At 41.6% G+C, this 26,031-nt stretch overlaps 1 protein-coding gene across 1 annotated transcript in view; it reads right to left on the bottom strand.

The window, feature by feature from the left end:
- Nucleotides 1-26,031, bottom strand: part of PDLIM4 (PDZ and LIM domain 4) — a 96,000-nt gene that overhangs the window by 11,884 nt on the left and 58,085 nt on the right. Inside the window, exons 4-5 of the mRNA XM_038412989.2 lie at nt 7,368-7,546; nt 1,899-2,056 (exon numbers count right to left, since the gene is read on the bottom strand). Coding sequence (XP_038268917.1) covers nt 1,899-2,056; nt 7,368-7,546 — 337 coding nt within the window. The remainder of the gene's footprint in view (nt 1-1,898; nt 2,057-7,367; nt 7,547-26,031) is intronic.

Genomic DNA, 26,031 nt, shown 5'->3' with positions numbered 1-26,031 from the left:
TGTATGAATGCTTCTAGGAAAACAGCCGCCGTGTGTATCCAATCTGCAAACTTGGACACCTTCCATGGGATGCCCAAAGCCTGAGTTTGGATGCAGTAAGCACACAGATGCTAATCTGGGCTGTGCGTTCAGGTACCCAGGTTTGAAACCTGCCCTCTGGGAGTTCACCGCCATTGGAGCATTTATTGCTGGAGACGTGTTCTTACGTCCAGTCATTCCAAGTCTCGGCACAAAGAAGGTGAGCTTGAAAACAACAAGAACCAGAACAGCCAGTTTCCGAGTTTCCTTTCAAAGTGCTTTCCAGGCCAGTGGAATGATTCCGTAGAGAATTACATAGAGGCAGCCAGCCAGGTCTTTTTCTCAAGGGATGATGTGGCTCAGCCCAGAGTGTGGAGTCTAAACTTTCCACAGGCAAGCAGCCAACATACGCACACCTGTGCAATAACACGAAAAATCTGAGCAGAGGTTTGCCAGTGACCAGGTAATACCTTTGCACACTGTCACAATCTCATTTCCCAGCATCCACATAAGCAATGAAAGAAGATGAAGGTTGCTGGCTGGGTTAGTTGCTGAAGTGGTTGTGGCCGGTGGGACTGGAGTGCCAGGAGCATGTGTGAACAAGCTCTCTACAATGGAAGTGCAGAGGAGGTTGCTAATCCTGTTTGAGAACTTGTGGAAGTGGGAGAGTCAAAATCCAGCCTTTGAAGTATCCCAAAGACTGAACCTAAGACATTCCTGCCCAGTCACACACCAAATGCTTTACGTAGATGTCTACAGCTCTGCCTCAAGCACTAATCTCTTTCAAGTGGTCCAGACACACCAAACTGGGCTGGATGAAAGCAAGGCTGTGGTTTTGTTCTCAAGTTCAATACATTTCTTTCCACATACTTAAGATCAGTGTCACTGCATCACAGCAGATTTCAGCTGTCCCAGCTCGTGTGTGTAATGTGAAGGAGACAATGCAGAGACCTTCCTCACTTGTGCCTCTGCCACAGCTTGGGTGGGGGCTGTCTGGTGTTGTTAGCCCCCTGACATAGCTAGGAAGGATGAAGAAAGAGAGGTCCAGTGGTTAAGGCTTTGGCCCATGACTTGGCAGAGGAGAGTTCAAATCCCTGTGTTACCAAGTCACGTAACCTCTCTGAGCCTCAGTTTCCCATCAGTAAAATGGGAATAACAGCATTTCCCTGCATCAAAGAGGTGTTATGAGGACAAATATACTAAAGATTTGAGGTGCGCAGATACTACAGTAACAGGCAGCAAGCACTGGAGCCAGCTCTTGCGGTAGATGGGCAGAGAGTGGCAGGGTTCTCGCCTCATATCCTGTTCCCACTCATCAGAGTAGCTGGGTACAGCTGCAGGGGGATGTGTGACTACACTCTGCTATGGTTCAAAGAGTGGCACCGCTTCTTCTTCATTGTATGCTCCCCAGCGTAATTCTGGCAAAGTCAGCAGAAATTCTCCCAGCCATTCCTGTTGCACTGTACCACAACCTGCTCAGTGTTGTAAAGCCAGGCTCTGGCCTACTCTGATGAGTGAGTACCATACAGCTACCTCTGTGGAGAGCAGTCATCTTAGTATCAAAGCACTGATGTTCCAAGCTTGGAAGAGCTTTTAATGTGTATCTTTGGATTATAAAAACAAATAATTCTTCCTGTTACACCAGCACAACCTCATTGAAGTCAACAGGATTGCTCCAGCATAGCTGTGACAAGCATCTGACCCACTGACTCTTTCATGAGAAAAAGAGAAGGTGTTGAAACATGTAGGTTTTCCCTCTTTAGGGCATATTATATTCATAGGTAACAAACTGACATAGAGGACCATAAGAATTAGGAGGCTTGGGGGACTCTTTGGAAAATTCCATATGTACAAACAATCTGAGACGCTGTCTTCCTTACCATTCTCTCCGGCTTCTAACATGTCCTGCAAATACCGGAATGATCCAGACTGCTTAGGCTCCGAAGCTGGCTTTTCATAATCCTGGAGCATCTTGTACACATCTGACTCCATGTCAATCCCATTTCTGCTTCTCGGGAGAGGTTTTAATGGGTCGGCACTATTTAAAAGCAAAGCAATATCAGATGGTAAGCAGCCATTGCATTCAGGAAAGGAACAAGATTCACAGCTAATTAGGGATGGGTGAACTCCATGGGGTTGGAAGTTTTATGAGCAGCCCCAAATGTTCTGTGCTTCACCAAACAAGTCTGCATTTCATTAAACTTTTTCACCCATAAATTATATCCACATTTATTTTCACAGAGATTTAATTAAATACTCCATTCCCATGTTTTCTGCCTACAGCAAAGCTTGCTCTAGGGAAACAAACATGCAACCCATGAAAGATAAACTAGTACGTTGCTTGCTCTTCTATTGTGCAATATAACTAAGACTTGACCAGTTACCAAGAGTCTTAGAAAAAGGGCAGCTGCTAAAAAGCTTTGTAAATTACTGTGCCACACATGGAATGTACTGAAAAAATTCATTAAACTAATGACTCAGTGCCATGGAAGCCATCCATCCATCGTTAAATGACTTTACATCTGGCGTATTTTTTGTTGTTGCCATCCACAGCCCCTGTGGATATGTTGACAGGTTTCAGAGTGGTAGCCATGTTAGTCTGTATCAGCAAAAAGAACGAGGAGTACTTGTGGCACCTTAGAGACTAACAAATTTATTTGAGCATAAGCTTTCATGGGCTAAAACCCACTTCATCAGATGCATGCAGTGGAAAATACAGTAGGAAGATAATACACACACACACACACACAGAACATGAAAAAAGGGGGGTTGCCATACCAACTCTAACGAGAGTAATCGATTAAGGTGGGCTATTATCAGCAGGAGAAAAAAACTTTTGTAGTAATAATCAGGATGGTCCATTTCAAACAGTTGACAAGAAGGTGCGAGTAACAGCAGGAGGAAAATTAGCATGGGGAAATAGTTTTTAGTTTGTGTAATAACTCATCCACTCCCAGTCTTTATTCAAGCCTAATTTAATGGTGTCCAGTTTGCAAATTAATTCCAGTTCTGCCGTTTCTCGTTCGAGTCTGTTTTTGAAGTTTTTTTTGTTGAATAATTGAGACTTTTAGGTCTATTTCCCCATGCTAATTTTCCCCCTACTGTTACTCACACCTTCTTGTCAACTGTTTGAAATAGGCCATCCTGATTATCACTACAAAAGTTTTTTTTCTCCTGCTGATAATAGCCCACCTTAATCAATTACTCGTTAGAGTTGGTATGGCAACCCCCCTTTTTATATGTTCTCTGTGTATATATATCTTCCTACTGTATTTTCCACTGCATGCATCTGAAGAAGTGGGCTTCAGCCCACGAAAGCTTATGCTCAAATAAATTTGTTAGTCTCTAAGGTGCCACAAGTACTCCTCGTTCTTTTTGTGGATATGATGTTATCTCCAGTGAACACACCTTTCTAATCCAGTTTCCTTCTGGATTATTCTGCAGTGAAAAGGCCAATGGTATTTGTCCAAGAAAGTCCAAGTGTTAAAAAAATAATAAAAATACCAGGCCCACAAAAATGACCACTAAACAAATTAAAAAAAACACCTTCCAAACGTCCTATTTTATCACATTCTCTCCCATGTTCTTTGATCCCACATTGTCTGTTTAGATTGTAAGTTCTTTGGGGCAGGGGATTGCCTATGTTCAAAGCACCTAGCACAATATTGTGTGCAATTGAAACAAACAATATATAGTAATGAAGGCCCTGATTCAACAATCCATCCTAATACAGCAAAGCTCTAAAAGGACATGCTTATGTTCCATTGACTTCAAAGAGACTTTAGCAAATGCTTACACACATTGTTGAACAGAGTAGGTCTTAAGCTTATGTTTAAATGCTTTTGTTGAACTGGGGCCTGATAGCATAATATAGCACATGGGGGCAGGGACTTTGTCTTACTTGTCTGTAAAGTGCCATGCACATCTTTATAAAAACAATAAAAATAGCCAGAGCTCTTAATCCCTGTCAGACAGCATAACACATTTTACTCATCATGAGTCACTGTCTCCCCATCAGCATTGCATTCATGCCAGTACATAAATCAAACAAAATTCACTTTCAACAATGCAAAAGGTTGCATTTTCTGGAAGTAATCTGAATCTCAGACTCCTGCTGTGCCCAACTTCTGTTTGGAACGTGCAGTTGTTGGTGGGAAACTTAGGAACTCAAAGCTAAACCTGCAAGATCTGAAAAGCAGGACTTGATTTTTCTATCATTCTAATGGGCAGCTAGTGATCTCTTCATCAAGTCAGCAGTGGCAGGACTGGATTAGTCACAAGGATGGAAATGCCATTATATACAGTAGAGGAACAAGATCCACAACTAATTAGGGAAGGGTGTACCACGTACTCCATGGGGTTTAAGGTTTTCAAACTGCCCCGGGTGTTGTGTGTGTCACTAAACAAGTCTGCATTTGATTAAACGTTTTCATCCATGCATTACATTCTAGTTTATTTTCAATTAAACTCCCTTTCCTCCTGCAATGTTTTTCTGCCTATAGGGAAGCCTGTTCTAGGGAAACAATTATGCAAGCCATGAAGCAATCTATGCATAATTCTCTGAAGGTTGTGATGCCCATGAAATCTTGAGTCAGCGAGCTGAGCTGTTGCTGCTGAGAATCGTTGAGTGGACATGGGACTGCAAGTTGTTGCAGCATCTACCATCGGTGATTTGAACCTGACTCTGCAGATTCTGTGCCAGTAGCTCTGGTGTCCTTTCTGCATGTCTGAAGTTCCCTCACTACCTTGTTATAGTGCTGTCAACCGTCAAGTCATGTGTTTTCAACTAGGGAGTAAACTTGTGTTTTATCAAATCCAGGCAAATCACATACTTGGAAAAGACTGAGTTCATGACCCAATTTTGAACCTATGAATGCGTTCAAAATCAAGCACAAATGCACTGACTCATCACTAAGGCTAATCCCCCTGTTTTTAACCAAGGTATACAAAGCCAAATTCTGCTCTCAGTGATTCCTGTGCCATCTCAACAACTTCAGCATCATTAATGTCAATGTGGCTGTACGAATGTAACAGAGGGCAGAATTTGGCTCATCACCCCCAGGTGTGAATTAGTACAGACACACAGTACTCCACATTCTGAAAAAGGTTCTTCACCATTGGGAATTAATATGGGCATTTTTCCTAGTTCAGAACTAGTATGTGACATAAATTACCAACAGCCTCAAACAAAGATACTCCAGTATGCAAGCTGGGCTGCATCAAAGTTTCAGCTATTCAGCTGAGCTGTGTGTGGCTAGAAAAAAAAGTGTTTTCTTTTCTATAAACACTAATATACCTCAGCCTGCCAAACTGCTGCATTCACCTAGATTTATAGATGTATCAATTTATTGGATTTAGTTTTGTATGAAAACCATAATCCCAAAATCTGCTCCAAAGCTTCACTTGGAAGACTAGTCACTATACAACAGCAATCATAGTTTCTATGGGGCAAAAACTTTTGATAAGTGTCTGGTGGACAAACACTTCCTTAAAACAAGATACTGAAGTTTATGACAAACTCAGGACCATTAGCATCATCCCACATTGGGATCTCATCTGGTGATTGCTACCCTATCCAGTTCCATTAGCTGTAAAAGGATCTGAATCAAGTAGGGTCCAAATTCAGTAGTGATATAAATGATGGGGTAAGTTATACAATGGGTGTCAGTCAGAAAAGGCTATGCCTGGCTGTAATTGATGAACTAGAGTAAAATGTACTAGTTTGGCATTAAGTGGAAAGGCAAAACAAAAGTACAACTTCAGCCAACCTGATATCCACACCAGCTTGGCATCCTACATGTAAATTGGGAATGGTATGGGGATAGGCAGGGTGGGGGAGATCTTGCTTTTATTTCATAGCTTCCTGTTAATTGTTTGCCCTCCCACCTACATCCCGTCTGACCCCCCCAACACTCAGTTACATGTTATTTGCTCATCTACTAAATGCTTAATTGGTGCAATTTATGCCATTTGGCCACTGACAGTACAGCATGTGTAAATTACAATTTGTGTAATTGGCACCACTGAATTTGGCCCACAGACTCTCACAAATGTTACCCTCGTTTGCTCTAGGAAGCCTTTTGCTGAAACTGGCCCTGGTCCTTTCTGGTGAGCACAGAATAACATGCCCACCTCCACCTCTGGAGAGTCTGCGGACGTTAACAGAAGTGGTTATAAAAATCCATCTGAAGTCCACATTGAAGGGCAACTGTCAAATTGTTTTTGTTTGTATGTAATTGAATACATAAAGAAAAAACCCAACAGTAGCTGACAGAACCCCATTAAATAGCATGTTCTGATTTTATTTTTACAGATGCCTTTGAAAATATTTACCCTGGTTCATGTACAGAAGGGTTTTTTTTGTCCAAGGAAAAACAGAGTAACTGGCTATACAGAGGAAACGATCAGAGTGACTCTGCACAGGGTGTTGTCAAATGTACAAAATAAACAAAAAATAGAGAAAATGATTTTATTGCCAATATCTGTCAGTTATAGTTAGTTTAGGTGATACTTGGAAGCATAACAGGTGCACCATTTTCAGACAAAAATATGGTTTTTCCAAGTAGGAAACTTCCTTTTAAGGAAATGGCCAGTCAGAATGTTCAAACGTATAGACTGGTGACCAGTTTTACTGAATACAGAGAAAGATGCAAATACCAAGCCATTCTTGCTTATAGACCATCACTGGACTGGTTGCATTGTAGCTCAGTTATGTGATGGAGCCAATCATTCGTACTTCCAAAATACTAATATGTTATGGCAACATAAGCTAAACTGCATGAAGAGAACTTTTGCTGTAGCAAAGCTGTTTAGTTGCGTTTAGCATAATGGGGTTCTGGTCCATGATGGGGTTCCTAGGCGCTATGATAATACAAACAATAATAAATATCTAGCTACCTTGGTATAACATGCTTATGTATTGTACTGAGTGCCATAAGGGGCACACAAACATCAGCGACAAACGGCATAGACCTACATAAAATAAACAAACACTGACTTCTGCTCCCATATGGCATTTTGATTAGAAACTTGAACCTTCAGCTCCAAGAACCCAAGGTCCCCATGAATGTGGGATGGCTGCCATCTTCACTGGAATATTCAAAATTAGACCAGGAACCTTCAGAGCTAAAATTCTGCAGCTTGCGCTCAAAAGCCAGTGCACCCTACCTGTGCTGTACCAGACGTCTATCCTTTAGAGACAAGGCACAGAGGGGGGACCTGTTATGTACACCCTCTTCCCCCCACCCCCATCCAAAGCTTAACGCTTTATATAAATTGCTATTTAAAAATGTCAAATTCCATCATTAACTGTTAGCAACATAATCACACGATCAGAGCTTTTCTCACACCTGTGTGGCGAAGCAATATGGAGCCCACTCATCTGTGCTGGCAAACTGGATTCTACATTGTTATTTGGATAGAGTCGCGTTGGATTATTGTACTGTAAGTTCAACATCTGTTTGTTGTCACTGGGGCTCCCTCCAGGAGCATAGGGCACTGGTCTTCGACTCTGAGTGGGCCCATTATCCTAAAAGAGAGAAGAAACAGAAAACGGTGAGGTAAGTGGCTCCCAGTACTAAACAGCCACTCCAGCTATTCTTTGCAGCCTATAATAGCATTTCATTTGTTATGTGTAAATAAGCAGAGGAAGAGAAAGAAATTCACCAGGAAAAAGGAAATTCACATTTGATCCATAATTAGATCTTGCTGAACCTGTGCAGCTTTCACTGGTCTGTAATTAAATAAGCTTGACTGTTTCTCAATATTCAGCTATTGCTAATTATTCCGCATTTCTTTATTTCCCCCATATTATCAATATTTATCTGTCCTGTGAAGGAAGAAAAAGGGGCATGATTCACTTTTCAATTATACCATTTCATAGTACAGTTGTGCATGTAAGATTAGAATCAAACCCCTGGGCTATGTATTCGGGTTACACAGGAGCCCAAATAAAGGGCCAGATCCTGACACCCTTTCTCACCTTGAATAACACCTTACTCCACAAATAGCTTAATTCATTTCAATGGGACTGCTCTTGAAGTCAGGTGTTACTTGAAGTGACTAAGGGGACCAGAATTTATCTCAAGCTAATAACTTGGTATCTATATTTACATTTTTTGCTGGCCTGAGTGAAAATTAACATTTTGCAGGGCCAACCTGATGGAGGATCTGTTCTCTTTATCGTATTTCCACCAAACAGGAACTGAAGCATTTCAAAAGACTAGTTTTCATGTTATTTCAGCTATACAAAATATTAACAAAGGCTGTAAAAACCACTGACAAATATTCGATCCAGCGCACACCAGAAGGTACAAAACGCATCAAAAGTAACATTTACTGCTAGAGGTGCTCCCTACCAACCAAGCTATACCCATGTTTTATCTCCTTTTTAATATTCTGCTTGGTGAGCTATCACAAGAAATAAGAACCGCTAGACAGGTTATTTCATATCCAATTATCAGAAGCAGTGTAAAGCACCTGAAAACCAAAGGGCACTCTTCCACTTGCCCTGTGTTTGTTAGTTCTATTTGTGCTAGTCAGGTTCATGTCTGTATTGATGGAAGAATAGACATTTACATGAGAGACATTTTAATTGTAATGTATTCTGGACTGGATCCAGGAGCTATGCTGATTTATACCAGCTGAGGATCTGGCCCTCATTTTTCAACATTCTCGTATATTTAAGGCTCGTGAAAAGCTAAGGAGAAAAACCACATTGTGACCAAGTAATGGAGTGCACAGTTTGGGGTCTATTACTAGGTTTACTTTTGACTGAAATCATCCAATAAATGCTAATTGGAAACAAAAGTTTATCATCACTGGCATATAGAATGAAATAATTTTATGTCCAAATATAGTAAAAATGAATTGGTAAGAAAAATAAAAACAGACCCAGCCAGAGGCAAGGTTTTTAGCATCCAATCCTGAAATTCTTCCTCAGGAAAAAGAAAAGGAGTACTTGTGGCACCTTAGAGACTAACAAATTTATTAGAGCATAAAACTCTTAACAATATCAGTGGGACTTTTGCCCGAGTAAGGACTGCAAGACTGGGGATATAGGGCCTGATCCTGCAACCACCTAAGCATGTAACCATGTATGTGAACAGTCCCATTGGACTCAGTGAGACTATATATATGCATGAAGTTACCCATGTGCTTATTAAGTAGTCGCAAAACTAGGACATTCTTTGTAATGCTGTTTCAGAGACATATGGGGGGAATAATTGCTTCCAACATATTAGATCAAATTATCTAAAAAAATAATTTCTCTGCTGGGAATAATATTTCAGTTTTTTTCACCCGAATGATCCTTTAAAAAACAAAAACAAAACAAAAAAACCCCATCAGGCCACAGTTCCCAATTCCCAGATTTACAGTGTTATTTTAAGAGAAATAAAGCAAATACCTTCTACCATGCCCCAGAGGGGAAAATGAAGGCCACGAATGATTTGAGGAAAAGCAATAGTGTAAATTGGCCAGATGGTAAATCGTTTTTAGTAAAAAGCCATTGGTTCTTCAGAAGCCTATCCTGTAAATGTCTATGTCAAATAAGTCTGAAATTGCATTTCACTCCAAAGAAATTGAATGCTACCCTTTCCTGAGTCAGATGAAGAATGAAGAAACCACAGAGCAACAGACATAGGCTAGTCTGGGTCATGGCTGAGGTTTGACACTTCTGTTTTATATGGATGAGCCACTCAGAACTATTGGCCAGACTCTCCCCTGACAGATGCATGTGTGGCTCCCAGAGATGCCAACACAAATACAACATGTGTGTCCATGGGGAGAATTTGGATTTAAATTATTTGGGCTGCATGTTTCCTCTATTATGGAGTAGAGTGTATCTGCTTTGGAGAAGAGTGCATGTTATCTGAGAGCATTATGCCATTGACCCTGTGCATGCTCTCACTCTATCCCCGCCCCATTGTAGGTACACAGTAAGTAGTTAGTGCTCTGCAGATCATGATGGGGTGTGCTGGAGGCAGTGGAACCAGGCTAGATTGCAAACTCATCTAACTTTAAGGGTTCTCAAGAGTAAATCTGCCTGAGGGTTAATTCTTGTTCAAGCAACATTATCTTCTCCCAACTGCCTTAACCCTTCTCCCTTGGGTGCAGGCACAAAGGGAGGGGCCCTTCGGTGGCACAAGCAACCACAGAGAGAAGCTGGAGAAGGATCTTCATTACCTTTTGTGCAGGTTTGGGATTCATCTCCTTCTTGGTTGGATGATGCAAAGGAAAAACTTTAATGACTTGACCCCACGGGGTTTCTAGCATTAGTTTCCCTCCCCACATCTTGCCTTTTTTCCATATAAGGTATGATCGGGGCCTTTACCATTAAGGTAACATGGGATCGTAGTCCATTTCTGGAATAAAATGCACTTTAATGTGGGCCTTGAAAGCAAGATCTCTTGGGGCTCCTTTAATCTGAGGCAGTTTGTAACCTGTCAGGCATTCATTTCTGCTGAATAAAACGATGTATAAATCAACCGCAAATGTGTCTTAAAAAGCTACAAAAAGTTGCTTCGACACTCTCTAAAATGCATAGAAATTCAGTGTTGGACGCAGATTTATTCAGTCTTGTGGGGGCCTTCCCAACTACTCCCGGTTAGGCAGTGCTGTCTGGAATGGTATGAGTTTGGTGACTAGAACAAATGGTTGTGAGGCCATTTGACAAGCAATGATGTCCCTTCCTGTGGTTTTGTGGCCAGCTGAAGAGGGTCACTCTAAGTGGGGAGGTGCAGGTCTTTAATGGCTCCATTCTGTTTCCTAACAGTCCTAGCCTGCACCTCCATAGCACTATATCGGCTCAGGTTAAAATGAAGCAGGTCCTGTTCCAGACAGGATTCCAGCACAGACCCCATGCCTGGTACCTCAGAAAGAAACCAAACAGCAACTGCTTTTACGTTAAGAACAATCATACCAATTTTTTGAGCTTTTTGAAACCTAGGACAAACACATTGCCTAAAGACCCAATCCCGCCCTGACTGAAATCTGTCGTGGCAGGTTTGGGCAAGTCGCAGAGTGAAGGGGCGATACCATGTCCCTAGTAAGCAAATGGCTAACTGGAGACCTGCGCACTCTTTTTCCTCCAAAGAGTTCAGGGCCAGATTCCCAAGCGTTCAGCACCCACAAATGGGGCCAGACTTCCAGAAGAGTTTGGCACCCTACAGGTCCCATCGTGGCATTTGCGGCCAGATTTGCAGAACAGCAGAGTACCAAAGTGCTGAGCTCTCGAATATCTGGCCACTTATTCCGTTGCCAGCATGGGAACTGCCCCTTTGGAAAATCTGTCCTGAGGGGTTCAGGAGAGGGGCTGGCTATAAGAGGCTAGCTAGGGTAAATGCCTGTGAGAAGGCAGGGCACTGTGTCCAGGTGCTGAGGTTTGGTTGGATCTCATGCTGAGAAGGATTTTTGTTTTTCTCCAGATGCCTTTGTTTTGTTTGCACTCCTAGTTATAAAGATTTGCTCCTTTGGAAAAACCCTTGCAGACGGCTGTTATCTCATTTCCTGCTGACTCACCCCAGTAGCTCATGGGCCCTTCTACTGCAATGCTCTCTCCAGATTCCTGTCTTCTCAAAGGGGATTGAACTTCTTGATTGCATATTCACTGCAGACCTGAGTCCAACCTCTTTGTTTTCAGCCTGCTATGTCACTTCCCTGCAGCCACAAACAATGAGCCTTTTGTACCATATGTAGCCCTGGTGATGTGAAGGCTGGGATTAATTTAATTTTAGTCACTACTAATTAATCTGTAGTCATTATAACCATACACCGTATGAATTTTTCATAATCACTTGCTCTCTCTGCTGTTTTCAAGGCTCTGCCATCGACTGACTTTAACTCATAGCACAATGGTTATTTCCCAGATGCTTGGCCAGTTTCCTAGAATTTCACTTGTGGGCAACTGCGAAGTGTTGTGCCAGGGTAGAGTGAAGGAATTACTGGTTACTGGGAGGTGCAGAAGACTAGTATTGGAAGCAGCCACGCTTTATACTCCCTTTCCAGTGACAAGGTACGCGAGTATTATCTTTTTTTTTTTTTGATCAACTTCTGATAGAGAGAGAGAGAGGCTTTCAAGCCATACCTTGTTTCTCTTATATTCTGGGATGGACACAGCTACAACTACACTGCATACTCCCTTTCCACTCAGGATCACTCTCCTGCCCCAGTACATGCTCCCACTGTGACCTACTTCCCTTTATTGCCAGTTCTCAAACCCTTCCTCAGAGCCTGGGAGCTGACCTGATGGGGTCTCCAGACCTTGAAAATCAAAGGACCAATTCCAAGTCATACTGGAAGATTCCAATTGGCTTAAATGGGATTGGGTCAAAATGCACAAGAGTAGTTGAAGTCTTTGATGGCTTTATTTTCTTGGACCATGCTGCGGATTCAGGCTGTGGCTTGAGAGGAAAAACATGGAGAATATTCAGTCTTCTGGGAGCTCACTTGTCTTGGTCTTTCTTGGTTGTACTCCTTCGGTTGCCTGGATTGATTTCAGACTCCTTTCTTAGTACCTGTCTCAGAGTTTTCAATGAAGACCATGCAAGATTTTACATAGTACAAAACATTCATGCCTTAGCCCTTAGAAACCTAGATCCAGATGGATTTCTTTCCAGCTCTCAACGTTTAAGATTATAAAAAAGTACCCAATTTGGTGGCTAATTTTCTTTACTCTGCCAGCTTTTTTCAGTTCTATAGAACTTATCCTAGTTAGAGGAGTTTTAAAAAAAAAATTTGTATGGAATTTCACTGCTAAGAACTAATTTTACCAAATGGAATTATTTTGGTCTTCAAGAGAGAAGTACTAAAATCTATTTTCTCATGCTAGCCTTCCAAGATCAATTATAAACCACAACAAAATCTAATGGAGTTTGTAGCTGGCTTTTGCGACTCAGTGGAAACTGGCTTGTGGGGATTCTCCCACATGATTTGTGTTTGAGTCACAAATTAATTTAACATGAGGTGCTGAGGTGAGATCTCAACATCTGTTGGTTTGATTTTGTCATAAACAAGAAGATACTTAGAGAATCCTGGCAAGTTGTTGGTTTGCATCAGTTGAGAACAAGAGGACTGAAATGTTCAGGTCATGTCCAACGTGCAGAAGGCACACTTCTACGGAAGGTTTTTATGGCTGAGGCCAAAGGAAGCAGAGCACAGGGCCAACCACAAATGAAACTGGAAGTTGCAATTTTGAGGGATTTAAGAAGCCTAAACCTTCCCATATGGATTCTTGCCAAAAAGGAGGAGACTTGCAAGGGGCTGTTCAAGATGGAAGTCCATTTTAGGCACCACCACAGCTACGTGGATCTGCTGCTGCTGAGGTGAGATCAGGTATTGAGACTTTCAGAGCAGGGACAGTGTTTTTAGAGGCCTTAGCACAATGGGGACCTGATCCTTTGGATACTACTGCAGTACAAAATTACAATAATGTGATCTATTGCTGTCTGAATGCATTAATTGGTGCTGTGCTAGCTGTATGGTAGTCTCTCCACTGGCCAGCTTTGGGTCAGGCTTTCTACTTCTTCCTGGCTATTATATGGATGGAGATCTCTAACTCCCTTCCTGACCCAAGGTGGGGGACAATACATAGAGGAAAGATGATGGAGTAAAGGAGGAGGAGAGCTTGGGACCATGGTGAGGAAAAGGGTATGGGGGGGGGGGAACGCATCTGTTAGGAACTGGGACATGGACAGCCTTGCCTAGCAGCTGGAGCAGGAGTCAGGCCTACAGGGCAGAGTAGGTATCCAGAGAGGAAAACTGAAGTAAGGGTCAGAACCAGAGTCAGAGGCCAGATGCCAGAGTCAATGATTAAGCCAGAGTCCGATATCAGCTGGTCTTAAGAGCAGGTCTGCTGATGTTCTCTGCTAATCGGGTGGCTTAGCCCATCTGGCCGTGCAACTGGGGTCCAGCTGCACTCTTTAGATGGCTGGGGGGGTAAGGTAGCTAGTAGATAAGCAGGCTAGCTGCAAGCTCTTACTCAACAGCATTCCTCATATCAGTGGGTCCCAGATTCCCAAAATTGGCTTGATCAGCTACATTCATGTTTTGTGTTCTATCTATGTGAACACCTGTCACTGTTTTGCTCTGTGTATTTCCTAGGAACATTTAGTTCAACATCACGTTTTCCTCTTAAATATATACATCACCCATTTATTAATAATTTACATCCCTCAGTACTGCCTGTACATTAACAGCTACTGATATGTATGGCCTTATGGATGCAGTCCATACATCCTGATGAACTACTTCCAGAAAAAGGAAAATGCAACACAATATGGCTCTGAGCGTTTCTTTTGGCATGGCATAAAGGAAGTGAAAGGAAATTATATATATACATTTATGGTAATAGTAGCATTGGCAGCAATCCATGATTACATGCATTAAGTGCATACTCTAATGAGGTACATTAAATTGGCTATTGTACTTGGAGCTACTGGATTTTTCCCCAGTAAATCCTCATTCACTAAAAGCCACATTCTGTCATTCTTGCATGCACTGAGTAGTGCCTCACTCCACAAAGAATCTTAAGCAATGGCACTAAAGAATATACTTAGCACAGTAAGAGAAGGCGAAGCTCAGTGTGCTGTCCATCAATAACCTGTGCCCTTTATTGTTACCAAACATCTCAGAATGGAAAGTACCAAGTGAACTGTTTTCTGAAGAAAACAATCAAGTTCATGAGATTTTCATTAGGAAATCTGGAAAAGAAATGGGGCCCCCCACCCCACAATCAGATTTATTTGCTGAGTTTAGCTTTTTCTTGAAACACAAACACTTTTCGAATTTAACTCTTTACATGAAAATCTTTTATATTTTGTAACAGTTTTCAGGACTGAGGTGGAACATGTTTATACCAGTGATCCTTTGCACCACAGGCTCTTACAGGTGTACACTGCTGGCTTTAAGGTGGCAACAGAAAAAACAGATACTTGTTTATCTCAAGTAGCTAGTTCAAACAAACCAGTGTAACTAAATGCAAGGACAAGGAAAAAGCTGCTGGCTCCAGAATGCTGGTTACAGAGTCCAGCACACATGAAAGATTTTTTGTTTGGGAGGATAATTAGCTATTTATAGTTAAACAAAGTTCACTCCTGACCTTTCTTTATAAAGAATGGAATAGAATCTGATTTTGCAAGGCTTCTTTCATATGTAGCGTGTCCCATGGAACCTCAAAACGCAATAAGATGCAGCGGAAAACAGCCAGAAAGCCAGCAGTACTGGACATCAAAGAGACCAAGTACTCTGTACAACTATCTTTCTCTTGTCCCACAATGCACTAACACTCTCTGTACTGATGTTAAAACACAAACTACTTTATTCTGCATCCATTTAAAAACTCTTAATACAAATATGTAAGTTTCTACATTGCTCTAATCACAATGGTATCTGCAATATATACAAGGGAAACAATAGAGATGTTCAAGCTGGTATTTGGAACAAAGAGTACATTGTCATGTTATTAAAATTTAATTGAAAGGACACAAACTTTCTTTATCAACATGTTTAGAAAAATAAAGCACAAAGACTATTGAAAAGCCATCATGACAACATCATCTTAAATAGTCTGTTCTGACAGATCATCAAAGGGGGAAAAACCCCAGACTTTGGCTTGGCTGTCCAACAGCTAATGCTATTGACACACAGCATTTCTCGGCATGGCTGTCTGACAGCGAGAATACTTTAACACATAGTGCCTTTCTAAACAATCCAACAATTTTCTTAAAATGGAAATTCTGCAATTGAAGTAAAGTGATAGTCTCAGTATTGGGGATTTCCTCATTTTTGAAAAAGGGAAAATTTCCTACAGTTGAAAGACAAGTTGTTTGCATTTGTAAAACTATCCCCTGCTCTGTGTTGATCTGAACAAAGAGTCAGGAATGAGTGCTTCAAAAAGTGAGATCCACCTTCACAGGAGGCTCTTTCTATACTACTTTCCATTCCTGGAAAGTCACTTTAGAATTCTGTCCAACTCACTAGTGAATCCTTTTTTCCCCACTAGCTCAGTGCAGTTCTTTTAGCTACAGTTTCTCACCTATTACTCGATTCATGCCAAGACACAGCCAGTGAAATTCCAAGGATCAAATGTTTTTGAAAATGCCTGGTCTCCTTCCTATCCTCTCCTTCTGAGAGACACACAGGAGAGGATAAAAAGAAGTAGGTTGGAGGTTTCAATAGAAATACAGAACTATACACCACTATGCCAGCTTTACTATAACTAATGATTTGTCTACAAAGCAAGCTAGTGCCTCGCAAGCCAGACTACAGCACACCACACCTTGCTGCACAGTAACTTGCCTTGTGTGGACCCTGCTACAGTGATCCTGGAGTGAAGGTTAGCAGATCCTCTGAGAGTTTCACTGCACTGTAGCAGGGTCCACACAGCAAGTTAGTGATTGGCTAGCCAGTGCGCTGTAGATTCACAGCCTGGCCTGCCACGCACTAACCTGCCATGTAGACAAGCCCTTGGGCCACTATATCAGTAAACAATATCAGTAAAAGTGGTACAAACCCCTAGTGTAGACACAGTTACATCAATAAAACTGTGCTTATACCGGTGTAGCTATTAATGTACAGGAAGGGAAATATGCTATCCTGGTAGAAGCATGAGTTATACAGGTATAACTATGTTCACAATAAGGGTGGGACTGGTAAAACTATGATGGGGCAGTGGGAGAGAGACACACTTCTAACCATCATAGTTTCACTGGTACAAAAAATCCCTCTGAGTGTAAAATTGAGTTTCATCATCACAGAAATTTGATCCCCATACTCATCAATATGGTGCTATGATTTTGCATTTAGGTTTGTTGCCCTTGCACAAATGCTTTTCTCCATTATTAATTCACTAAGAGCTAGACTCTAAACAATCTATTCATCCTGAGTCGTAACTTAATACATGAAGTATTAGTCAAATGAATAGTAGTACTCAATAGGCCAGATCCACAGCTGGTGGAAATTAGTGTAGCTCCATTAACAGCTGAGGATCTGGCCCAACACGAGTAAGGGTGGCACAATGTGGTTTTAATTATTTTGTGCTCTCAGTGTATATTAAGGAAGGGTGATGTGTCCAATATTTTTAAAAAATATATAGTCCATCTATATTAGACCAGGATTTTGGGTGGCAGTATCAAACCCTATGGTACTGTACGTCAGGGGAGAGGCATCAGGAATGTGCAGTTTAACAATCCTCAACTTTTTAAAATGAGTTTGTAAAACAAGCCTCAAAAGCTGAGCACATCTATCCAGCTAAACATTTCTAATATAAATGTTCCCCTAACAGGGAAAATATGCCATCAGCCAGGAATTTTGGAAAGAATTAAAAAATTAGTGTCTCTCACGATGGAAGACAACGTTTATCATATTTTGTAAATGCCTTTTTGTACAGTCAACAAAAAACATAAAACACGTCTTTTTTTCAAAATGTGACAAGGAGCACATGAGATTTAGACTGCCTGCTTAATGGGAATAATGGTGGGATTGAAAATTTCACAAGATCTTCCAGCAAGGATTTGCATCTAAGCCCTTTTCTTGGCAAGTGGAGGCACTGCGTCCTCACTCCTAAGGTGCTGGTGGTATCATTTATTCTCTGTTTTAGATATTGTCAATCTTCCAGAGTGAACTGCTCTATGTCCTCCTCACTCAGAGGAAGATATTCTGTGCTAGGCACGTGGTTTCTGAAAGTTTGGGAACTTTAGCTCTCTCATTCTGAATTCTGATACCTAGCTTGACAAAATACATACACTCTTATTTGGCTTACTGCCTTCTGAATGCTTCCCAGCTTTGCTGCCTCAAATTATGTTGATCTCAGATTTATTAGGATTTTATTATTTTACTCTCTTTGGAAGGGATTCTGCAAAATGCTATTATTTGTCTTTCTGTCTTTGTTCAGCTAGAGGGCTTCAATAGTGGGCACGATTCCCTATTATACGACAGAATTTTTAGAGACAGTTGTATACTTAACTCTTAAACTTAAAGGTCTGTTCCAACTCCAGAGTTCATTTACTTCACTGGGTTTTGGCTCAGGCTTATAAAGGTTGAAAGTACGAACATTAGAAAACTACTAATCCCTTGTTATTCAAACACTCACACCTTGTGAGATAGGTAAGTGCTATTAACCCCATTTTACACGCGAGTTAACTGAAGCAGAGAGGTTAAGGCCAAAGATTTCCAGCTCATGTGCCTAAAGGTGGTACCTAAATAAGTGGTGATTTTGAAAAATTCTGATCAACTGCAACTTTCAAGAACCAACCAAAGCACCCAAGTATGAAATTGCTGGTTTAAGTGAATTCCAGATGGCCACAGAGGTTTAGAACTGACAGCTCTCGGTTTAGAACCCAACAACTCCTTAATCCTGTGCTCAGAGAACATATGGCAGTCAGGTACCTAATTCCCATTGTGTTAGGCCCCAAACTGCCTTTAGTGCATTTGAAAAATCTACCTACAAGGTTTATTTTTCTAAATCACAGAGCCCAGCTTCTTTGGTCAGTTCTACACATGCAATGCAGCCGACAAAATCGAGCTGCCTGTGTGGAAGAGGGCACACAGGTTGAGACTCAGTGATGTACCTCAGATCTGCTGTGGTCAAAAACACACTATCATTTTGCAGTGCTCAGTTAATTACCTTGGGCACTTAAGGTTTAAGCTAGATGTTTACTGGAATAAAGATATGAGGCCTGATAGGTGTAAAACATGAATTGAAAAATGTCATTTGGTGTTAGAGTCTCTTTACAAAGGTATCCCTTAGGGAAATGTTTTTTGCGTTTGTAGCTGGTGGGAGCAGCCTGTGAATGCTCCAGCCCTTCACTAGCAGATCTCTCCTCTGGCCTTTTATATCTGGGTTCACATGTATTCCACAAAAAGATGACAAGCATTTCTCAAACCTAGGCTCTGCAATATATGGCTAAACAATGTGTCCTTGGCATGGGCTACTCAAATGACTACGGTAGACAGAAGAAGAGGGCAAAAGAAAGAAAGAAAACCAGAGTGGAGTCTAATATTTATTTGTTCTAAAAAAGTGCTCACCATTGTCTGTGGGTAAATCATAGAACTGGAAGGGACCTCGAGAGGTCATCTAGTCCAGTCCCCTGCACTCATGGAAGGACTAATTATCTAGACCATTCCTGACAGGTGTTTGTCTAACCTGCTTTTTAAAATCTCCAATGATGGAGATTCCACAACCTCCCTAGGCAATTTATTCCAGTGCTTAACCATCTGACAATTAGGAAGTTTTTCTTAATGTCCAACCTAAACTGCCCTTTCTGCAATTTAAGCCCATTGCTTCTTGTCCTATCCTCAGAGGTTAAGAAAAACAATTTTTCTTCCTCCTCCTTGTAACAACCTTTTACGTACTTGAAAACTTATGTCCCCTCTCAGACTTCTCTTTTCCAGACTAAACAAACCCAATTTTTTCAATCTTCCCTCATAGGTCATGTTTTCTAGACCTTTAATCATTTTTGTCGATCTTCTCTGGACTCACTCCAGTTTGTCCACATCCTTCCTGAAATGTGGCGCCCAGAATTGGACACAATACTCCAACTGGGGCCTAATCAGAGCAGAAGAATGTCACGTGTACCATCTGTAAAAGGAGACATTTTTAATCAAAGGCACAAGCTGAATCCTGTCTCATGTTCTTGCTTAATTTATGAAAGATAGCTACAACAATCTGCTCAAATTTTAAAAAAAAAATTAAGTTTGCTTCAGAATCTGTAATAATTCTGGTCCCATCAAACACATTTTTGTGAGGAGCCAAAGCAGTTTAGCCCTTTTATTGTTCATTTGAGGAAAGTTAAACAAAAGAGAAAATGAAATATACAAAGGTTACAAATACTAAGCTGCTAAAATTATCCCAGAGACCATGCATTAACACTGTAGTTTAGGGTTTATCATTCTCTTTGAACTAATCACAACAACAGAAAAGCCATTAAACCCTTGGTGTAATACAGCATTATGTTTTCAAGTGGTTTGGTTTATGTATAACTGAAAAGCAGTTAATTGTAGCCACATTCATTTGTTCTAGGCATAGAGTAACTTTGCCCTATACGCTACAGAGAAAAGCAAAATGAACCAATTGAAATAAAAACAATCCTGGAGATCATGTATGGGAGCTGGTCTCCCCAAGCGAGAGCTGCCTGAGTGGTCATCTAATTCAGAGTGGCTGCTAACTGCCCCCTGGGGCGAAGCTGCTGCCTGAGATCCCTGCAATGTAGGGGGAGTTCTGGCTACCCCACTACCCCAATAGCAGATTGTTCACAGATGAATGATGGTATTGGAGCCTTCAGGCCAACTCTAGACCACGGAGTATCCTCCTTGTACTGGAGTGATCCTCGCGAGGCTAGCTACGCCATCTTTAGGGCCAGTCTATGCCAGCAGCCTGGCACAATTCAGCCGCATTGCATCAGGGAATTTGGCTGAATTGTTTTAAATTTAGTAGGAAGGATTTAGGGCAAACAAGACAAATTCCAGAGAGGGTTGGACAGTATTTTGAGATCCAAATTGATTGTGCCTGTCATCCAACAATGAAAATATTTATAGACAGGATGGCTATAGGCTCAAGTTTCTCTTATAGGCTATAGGATTAGGTAGCTCGCTACCTTTAGCTCTGAAACTGGGGAACCAGCAGAACAAGACAGACATGGCCAAAATGTTTTTAAAATATAAGGTGTACTCTCTTCATATGCCAGGCCTCTATCCTGCTCCAGAGGGTAAACTCAAATCCTGAAGGCCTCATTCTGACTTGGTACTTGTTTTACAGTGGTGTTATTCCACTGACTTCTGTTTTATGTGGTGAGATCAGAATCAGGCCCTAGAACTTTATTAAAAAGAATTCAATTTCACATCCTGCCAAACCTAAAACCAAACTTCGTCGCAGGGTCCTTTTATGGGCAATTCTGTGAGCAGCTCACATGGACAGCTCAAAAGGAGACAGGGACGTTGTTAGATAATAATTTCCCCCCCCCCACCACACACCCCTTCGTATTTGTTAGTTTAATGCTCATAAAAGATGCTGGTTTGGCGACTGAAGTCCATTATTTGTCAACAGAGATGGAACAGCCTGGATAGTGTTTTTCATTTTAAAGTGAACATCAGTGCCACGGTCATTTGTGTGATGTGATCATCTCTCCATTAGTAACTGGACTGATACCACCACTTCATTCCACACAGGCAAGTGATGTTTCCCTCTAACCCTCTCCCCTCCTAAGCACCACTCTTCCTTCTTGATTCACGCTGGCCACAAAGCTGCAGCCTAGCTCCCCAAGGACAGATGGTGGAGAGTGAGTACGGGGGGCGGAGCCAAGGCCCCACTAATTCACTGCCCAGTGTCGCTGAGGTGGTGTAAGGAGTGTTGTAATTTGCTGGTGGCATAGGCCAGCAGCAAAGTACTATCCCTACCCCTGGAGAAAGAAGGATGCAGGGGAGGAACTGTGATTCAGAAGCATGTCTAAGTCACACTGCCTCCCTTTGCTACTCTTGGGGTAATACAGGGACCATCCTTTGTTCAGGTGTCTAAAGTCACAATTTCCCATCTCCGTGAAGAACTCTCAATGGGAGCGCTGAGCATGCATCAAGTGCAAAATCGGAACCTTTTTTTTAAAGGTTGCTAAGAGAACCATGAGCAGGCCGACAGATGAAGCATTTCAAAGCACTCTGAAGAGATGCTGTGCAAGATCTTTATTTCAAGGGCTGCACTCTGAATTGTGTAGAGACAATAATGTAAACCTAGGATTATATTGAAAAAAGCCACACGCATTAAAAATTGAGATTATTTTCATTTGACTGTCAAACTTTTCTTTCTGAGGAAGCTTTGGGTTGACCGCGAAGATTCAAGAGTCAGCTTTGTGAATAAGCTGACTCCAGGCTAATTTTAAACCGCCCTTGTAAAAACAACCCTGGAATTTCGTTCAGTGTTGAAGATTAATAGATAAAAGAGAAAGAAGATTGATTCAGTTGGCTGAACTGAGTGTTTGGTTTTTTAAAAAATATTTCAAGTATTCTGCCGAGAAGTAAACAACGTATCCAATACCTAAGAAGGAGGAAAACATCTAACCTGCCTATACAACTTTCACATTCATCTGATAATCGCCAAAAGGGTTTGTCCAATCTTCCCGTTTATACATTTTAAAAAAGAGTATCTTTCTACACTCCCTTTAGTTAACAAAGAAGCAGAAAACATTCATCTGAAATGTGACCCCATTTGGAGCCTGTCATAAGTAATAGGTTTGCATCCGCCTCTAATAAGGTTTGGTGGAATTCATCCCGAAAAAGCTCTGCTGTTAATAGGAAACAGATGAGATCTAGGGATAAGAAAAGTCACAGAGCTATGTGCTTAAGTATTCCACTGCACATCCAAAAAAGCATTCATTTAGCTGTATAACAACTGCAAGGGAAAAATGCATTATCTGGATGCCAAGTATTTTAATAGATTCTTTCAGCATCACATCTCTATTATCTTGGATAGTACTTTCCAAACTGATGAACAGTTTTTAAAATGACTTTTTGCATGGTACAATCTGCAATATCCCAGAAAGCTCTCATCAGCCACAAGAAAAACCATCATGTGAAGAAGGTTTTCTTTTTTATTATTATTTTTGATGGCAACCCTATGGCCAGACTTGTAACCTTACTATCAGTTGTGGATTTTACCACTATAAAATTCTATTTCCAGCCAATAAATGTGTTATCAAGACCCTTTCTCTAAACACATTGATGCTAAAAAGTCCTCCATAAAATGTGCCTGTTGTAGTGGTCTGAAAACCACAACCTGGGGACTATAACCACTAATATTTCATGGACAGCCAGAGCTTGCCAGTGCTTTTTAACATTATCCATTCTGTAAACATATGCACTTCTGGAATACAAAATAACAGCAGCCTTTACAAGCCTCACCTTCTGTTATTGATTGGATTAGAAATATTTTCTTCAAAGCATTTGCAGCTACTAAATGAATTACTTTAATCACCATCAATTTTTTTAAAAATAAAAATGGAGAACGTGCATTTCCTCACATGATCCAATTACTGTGCAATTAACCTCTCCCTCCCCCCCAAATCCTAGCCATATGATCACATTGATTATATTAGAACAAACCCTAACTACTCCCACTCATTGGGACCAGGCTCTGCACCTGTGTGGAGTGAAGTTCAATTCAAAAGGGGAAGGGACCTCCCAGAAGATCAGTACTCCACAGCCATGTGCCACAGTGAAAACCAGCAGGGAGCTGGGAGAGAGTCATGTCCTAGCATACCAGCCTGACTCATAGCATCTCTGCATCTGAGTGACTCCCTGGGGAGGTACAGAGTAGCCACTTTCTTATTTGAACAGCACAGGGACCAATCTTTTCTCTTGGCCTTAGGGAGTCGCCTTTTCAGAGCGGATCTGAGGAACATTATTAGTAATTATTGTTGATCATTTCTGTAGCGCTAACACTGTGCCAGACACTTTAAAAACAGACATGAAGACAAGGTACCTGCTTAAAGAGCTTACAGTGGACACACACACACACACACACACACACACACACACACACAAAATGACCCAGGGAGGATAGGGATTCGGAGATGATCAAAACACCGGAGCTAAGCAGTGAAGTTTAAAACACATCTTGGTAGTTCCACCATTTCTATTTGGATTTTCTTTCTTTAGGGAAATCTGAAGATGCTCGTTGGTTCTCTAGTGCATAAAACACATACGTGAAGTGAAGCATAACATGGGCAGCAAAGGGGAAGCCCACTCTGCTGCTGCCTGGACTTTAATTCTTCTCCTGATAATAGAAGGCTTCAGTCCCCTAAGTGGGAAATCTAGCATTTTTCCCAAGCACTCAGTGCACTATTTAGAAAAGGCTAAACATACATAATAGGTGTGGTTAAAGTTACAGGTACAGACAACTCATGCTAACTGGTCTTAAGTGAAGAGTCCTTGAGCCTCTTCCACAGCCTTCAATTAAACTCTCTGACCTATCCACAAAGAATTTGGTGTTGCTATTTCATTTGCTTTCCGCTCAGTATCACTGAGAAAAATAAAAGCTTCTTGGCAACACTAGGAAGTGTAAGATTCAGCCACCCTTACACTGAGTTGCATCTCGCTCTGGACAAGTCTCACTGACTTCAGTGGGAGACTATTTGGAGAGTCAGGCAGTGCTAAACATTAGTAAGGGCTGTAGACTCTGCTCCCGAATTAATAGTTCCCGCTTCGGAATTCTACACGAGACAAACTGCTGTCAAATGCTTAAGGCAGAGAAGAACTGTTTAAAGAGGGAGCCTTGTCCTGTGGATGGGGCACTGGCCTGGGTCTCTGGAGACCTGGGGTGAGATTCTGTGCTATGTCTTGAAGAGACCTTGCAGGCACAGGGGGTGTGGCAGCTACTGTGGCCGTATCTGCTGGAGAGAATGTCGATGTAACTTAAGACAGCCCTGGCGTGCTATATACATTGCAGCAGCCTTCCCAGGTTGCAACAATGTCCAGAATCTCAACAGCACTGAATGCTGCAGCCCTGCCCCTCCCAACCTTTCCCCCCAGCACGTTCCCTACATTTGCAAGCTGGTCCATAGGAGGCAGACTTGTGGCTGCCTTTCATAATACCTGAGCTGGGAGAATCCTGTCCAGCTCAAAACGGCATTTATGGACAACATAAGGGGCACAGAGTGTGTGTGGGGGGAAATCTCGCTTTGGGCTCTGTTCCAGGCTCACCATTAACCCACTGTCTGACTGTGGGCGGTCAAAACTCATGAGACTTTTAAAATAGCACATTTTGTATTTTTGTTTGCAGATTGCCTTGTCAGCCTGTAGGATTTGCGTTTGAAAGCTTTTCTTTACATAGAAGTCCCAAACCACTCAGAGTTACTGCAATTTAACTCTCCAAAGACGGACTTGGTTTTGTTTACTTATGTTGAGGGGGTGAAAATCCCCACAAGAAACAAAGACTGAAGAAGAAAATTACATAGATGCGAGAAACGTTTCAAATTATATACATGCTCCTGTGCACCACACAGCCAGGAGTTTAAAATCTCACTGTCTCTCCTCAAGCATTCAAGAGGAAAAAATGCCCCAAATTAAAGTAAAGTAACCTGTATTTGATCCAAACACCAGAAAGTAAAGAGCAGACAAGAAGACTGGTGACCTCACAGAGCTTGCACACAAAATCAGGGTACATAAATCTTCAGGTTACATAAAAAGAGCTGTTCCACCCAGAAGGTTCGGCATAACAAAGAGTTGCTCTAGAGTTTTATAAGAGCTGAGACAGCCCTGCACTCCTGTGTCTTGCTCTACTATTCCATCTTGGTTTCTCATTCCCCCAACCCTCTGCCCCAAATCCCTGGCCTCTAATAATACAATTTCCAAAACAATAAAAAATACCCTGCCCTCATTTACGAGTATACAAACTGAAGTGGTTTGGCTACAAACACCCAAACATACATTTCAACCCCCATCATCTACAAAACATTGTCACATGAGCTAAAAAGCCAGATGTAGTAACTAGGTTCGCCGCTTCTAATAAGGGTATAAAGAGAATGAGTTAAAGACCTCAAAGGAAGGCTTGATTTGGGATCTCCCTGTATTTGGCTGGTATAGACTCAGTTACGACAGACATTTCTCAGTGACTGTCAGTTTGTACATATTAAGTCTATAAAGTTCTCTGTGCGTGTTTGTATAAGAGACAATTCTATCTTTTAACATTTGTTTTCAGAAGGATGGGTTTGGAAAGAAGATATAACCTGAATACAGAAGCCATGCATGATCTTGCTTGGGTCTCCCCAAAGGAATGTCATGCCACTAGACTGTTTACATGCACGTTGATTTTTACACCTTTGTCCAGTGATGGGACCAGACCTCAGCTGGTATAAACTGACATTACTACATTGATTCAATGCAGTTACAACAGTTAAGGATCTGGCCCTATAATCTCTCCACTTCCTCACAGTTACATTTTTATTGATATCTTTTCCTAACTGGTGAGCGCGTGTTCTGTGAAGGTAAAAGCAGCAGCACTAAATTTAGCTGAAGTCTGCTATTTCTCCC

The sequence above is a fragment of the Dermochelys coriacea genome, chromosome 8 (assembly GCF_009764565.3).
Source record: "Dermochelys coriacea isolate rDerCor1 chromosome 8, rDerCor1.pri.v4, whole genome shotgun sequence".
Lineage (NCBI taxonomy): Eukaryota > Metazoa > Chordata > Testudines > Dermochelyidae > Dermochelys > Dermochelys coriacea.
This window is presented reverse-complemented; position numbering and strand designations above follow the sequence as displayed.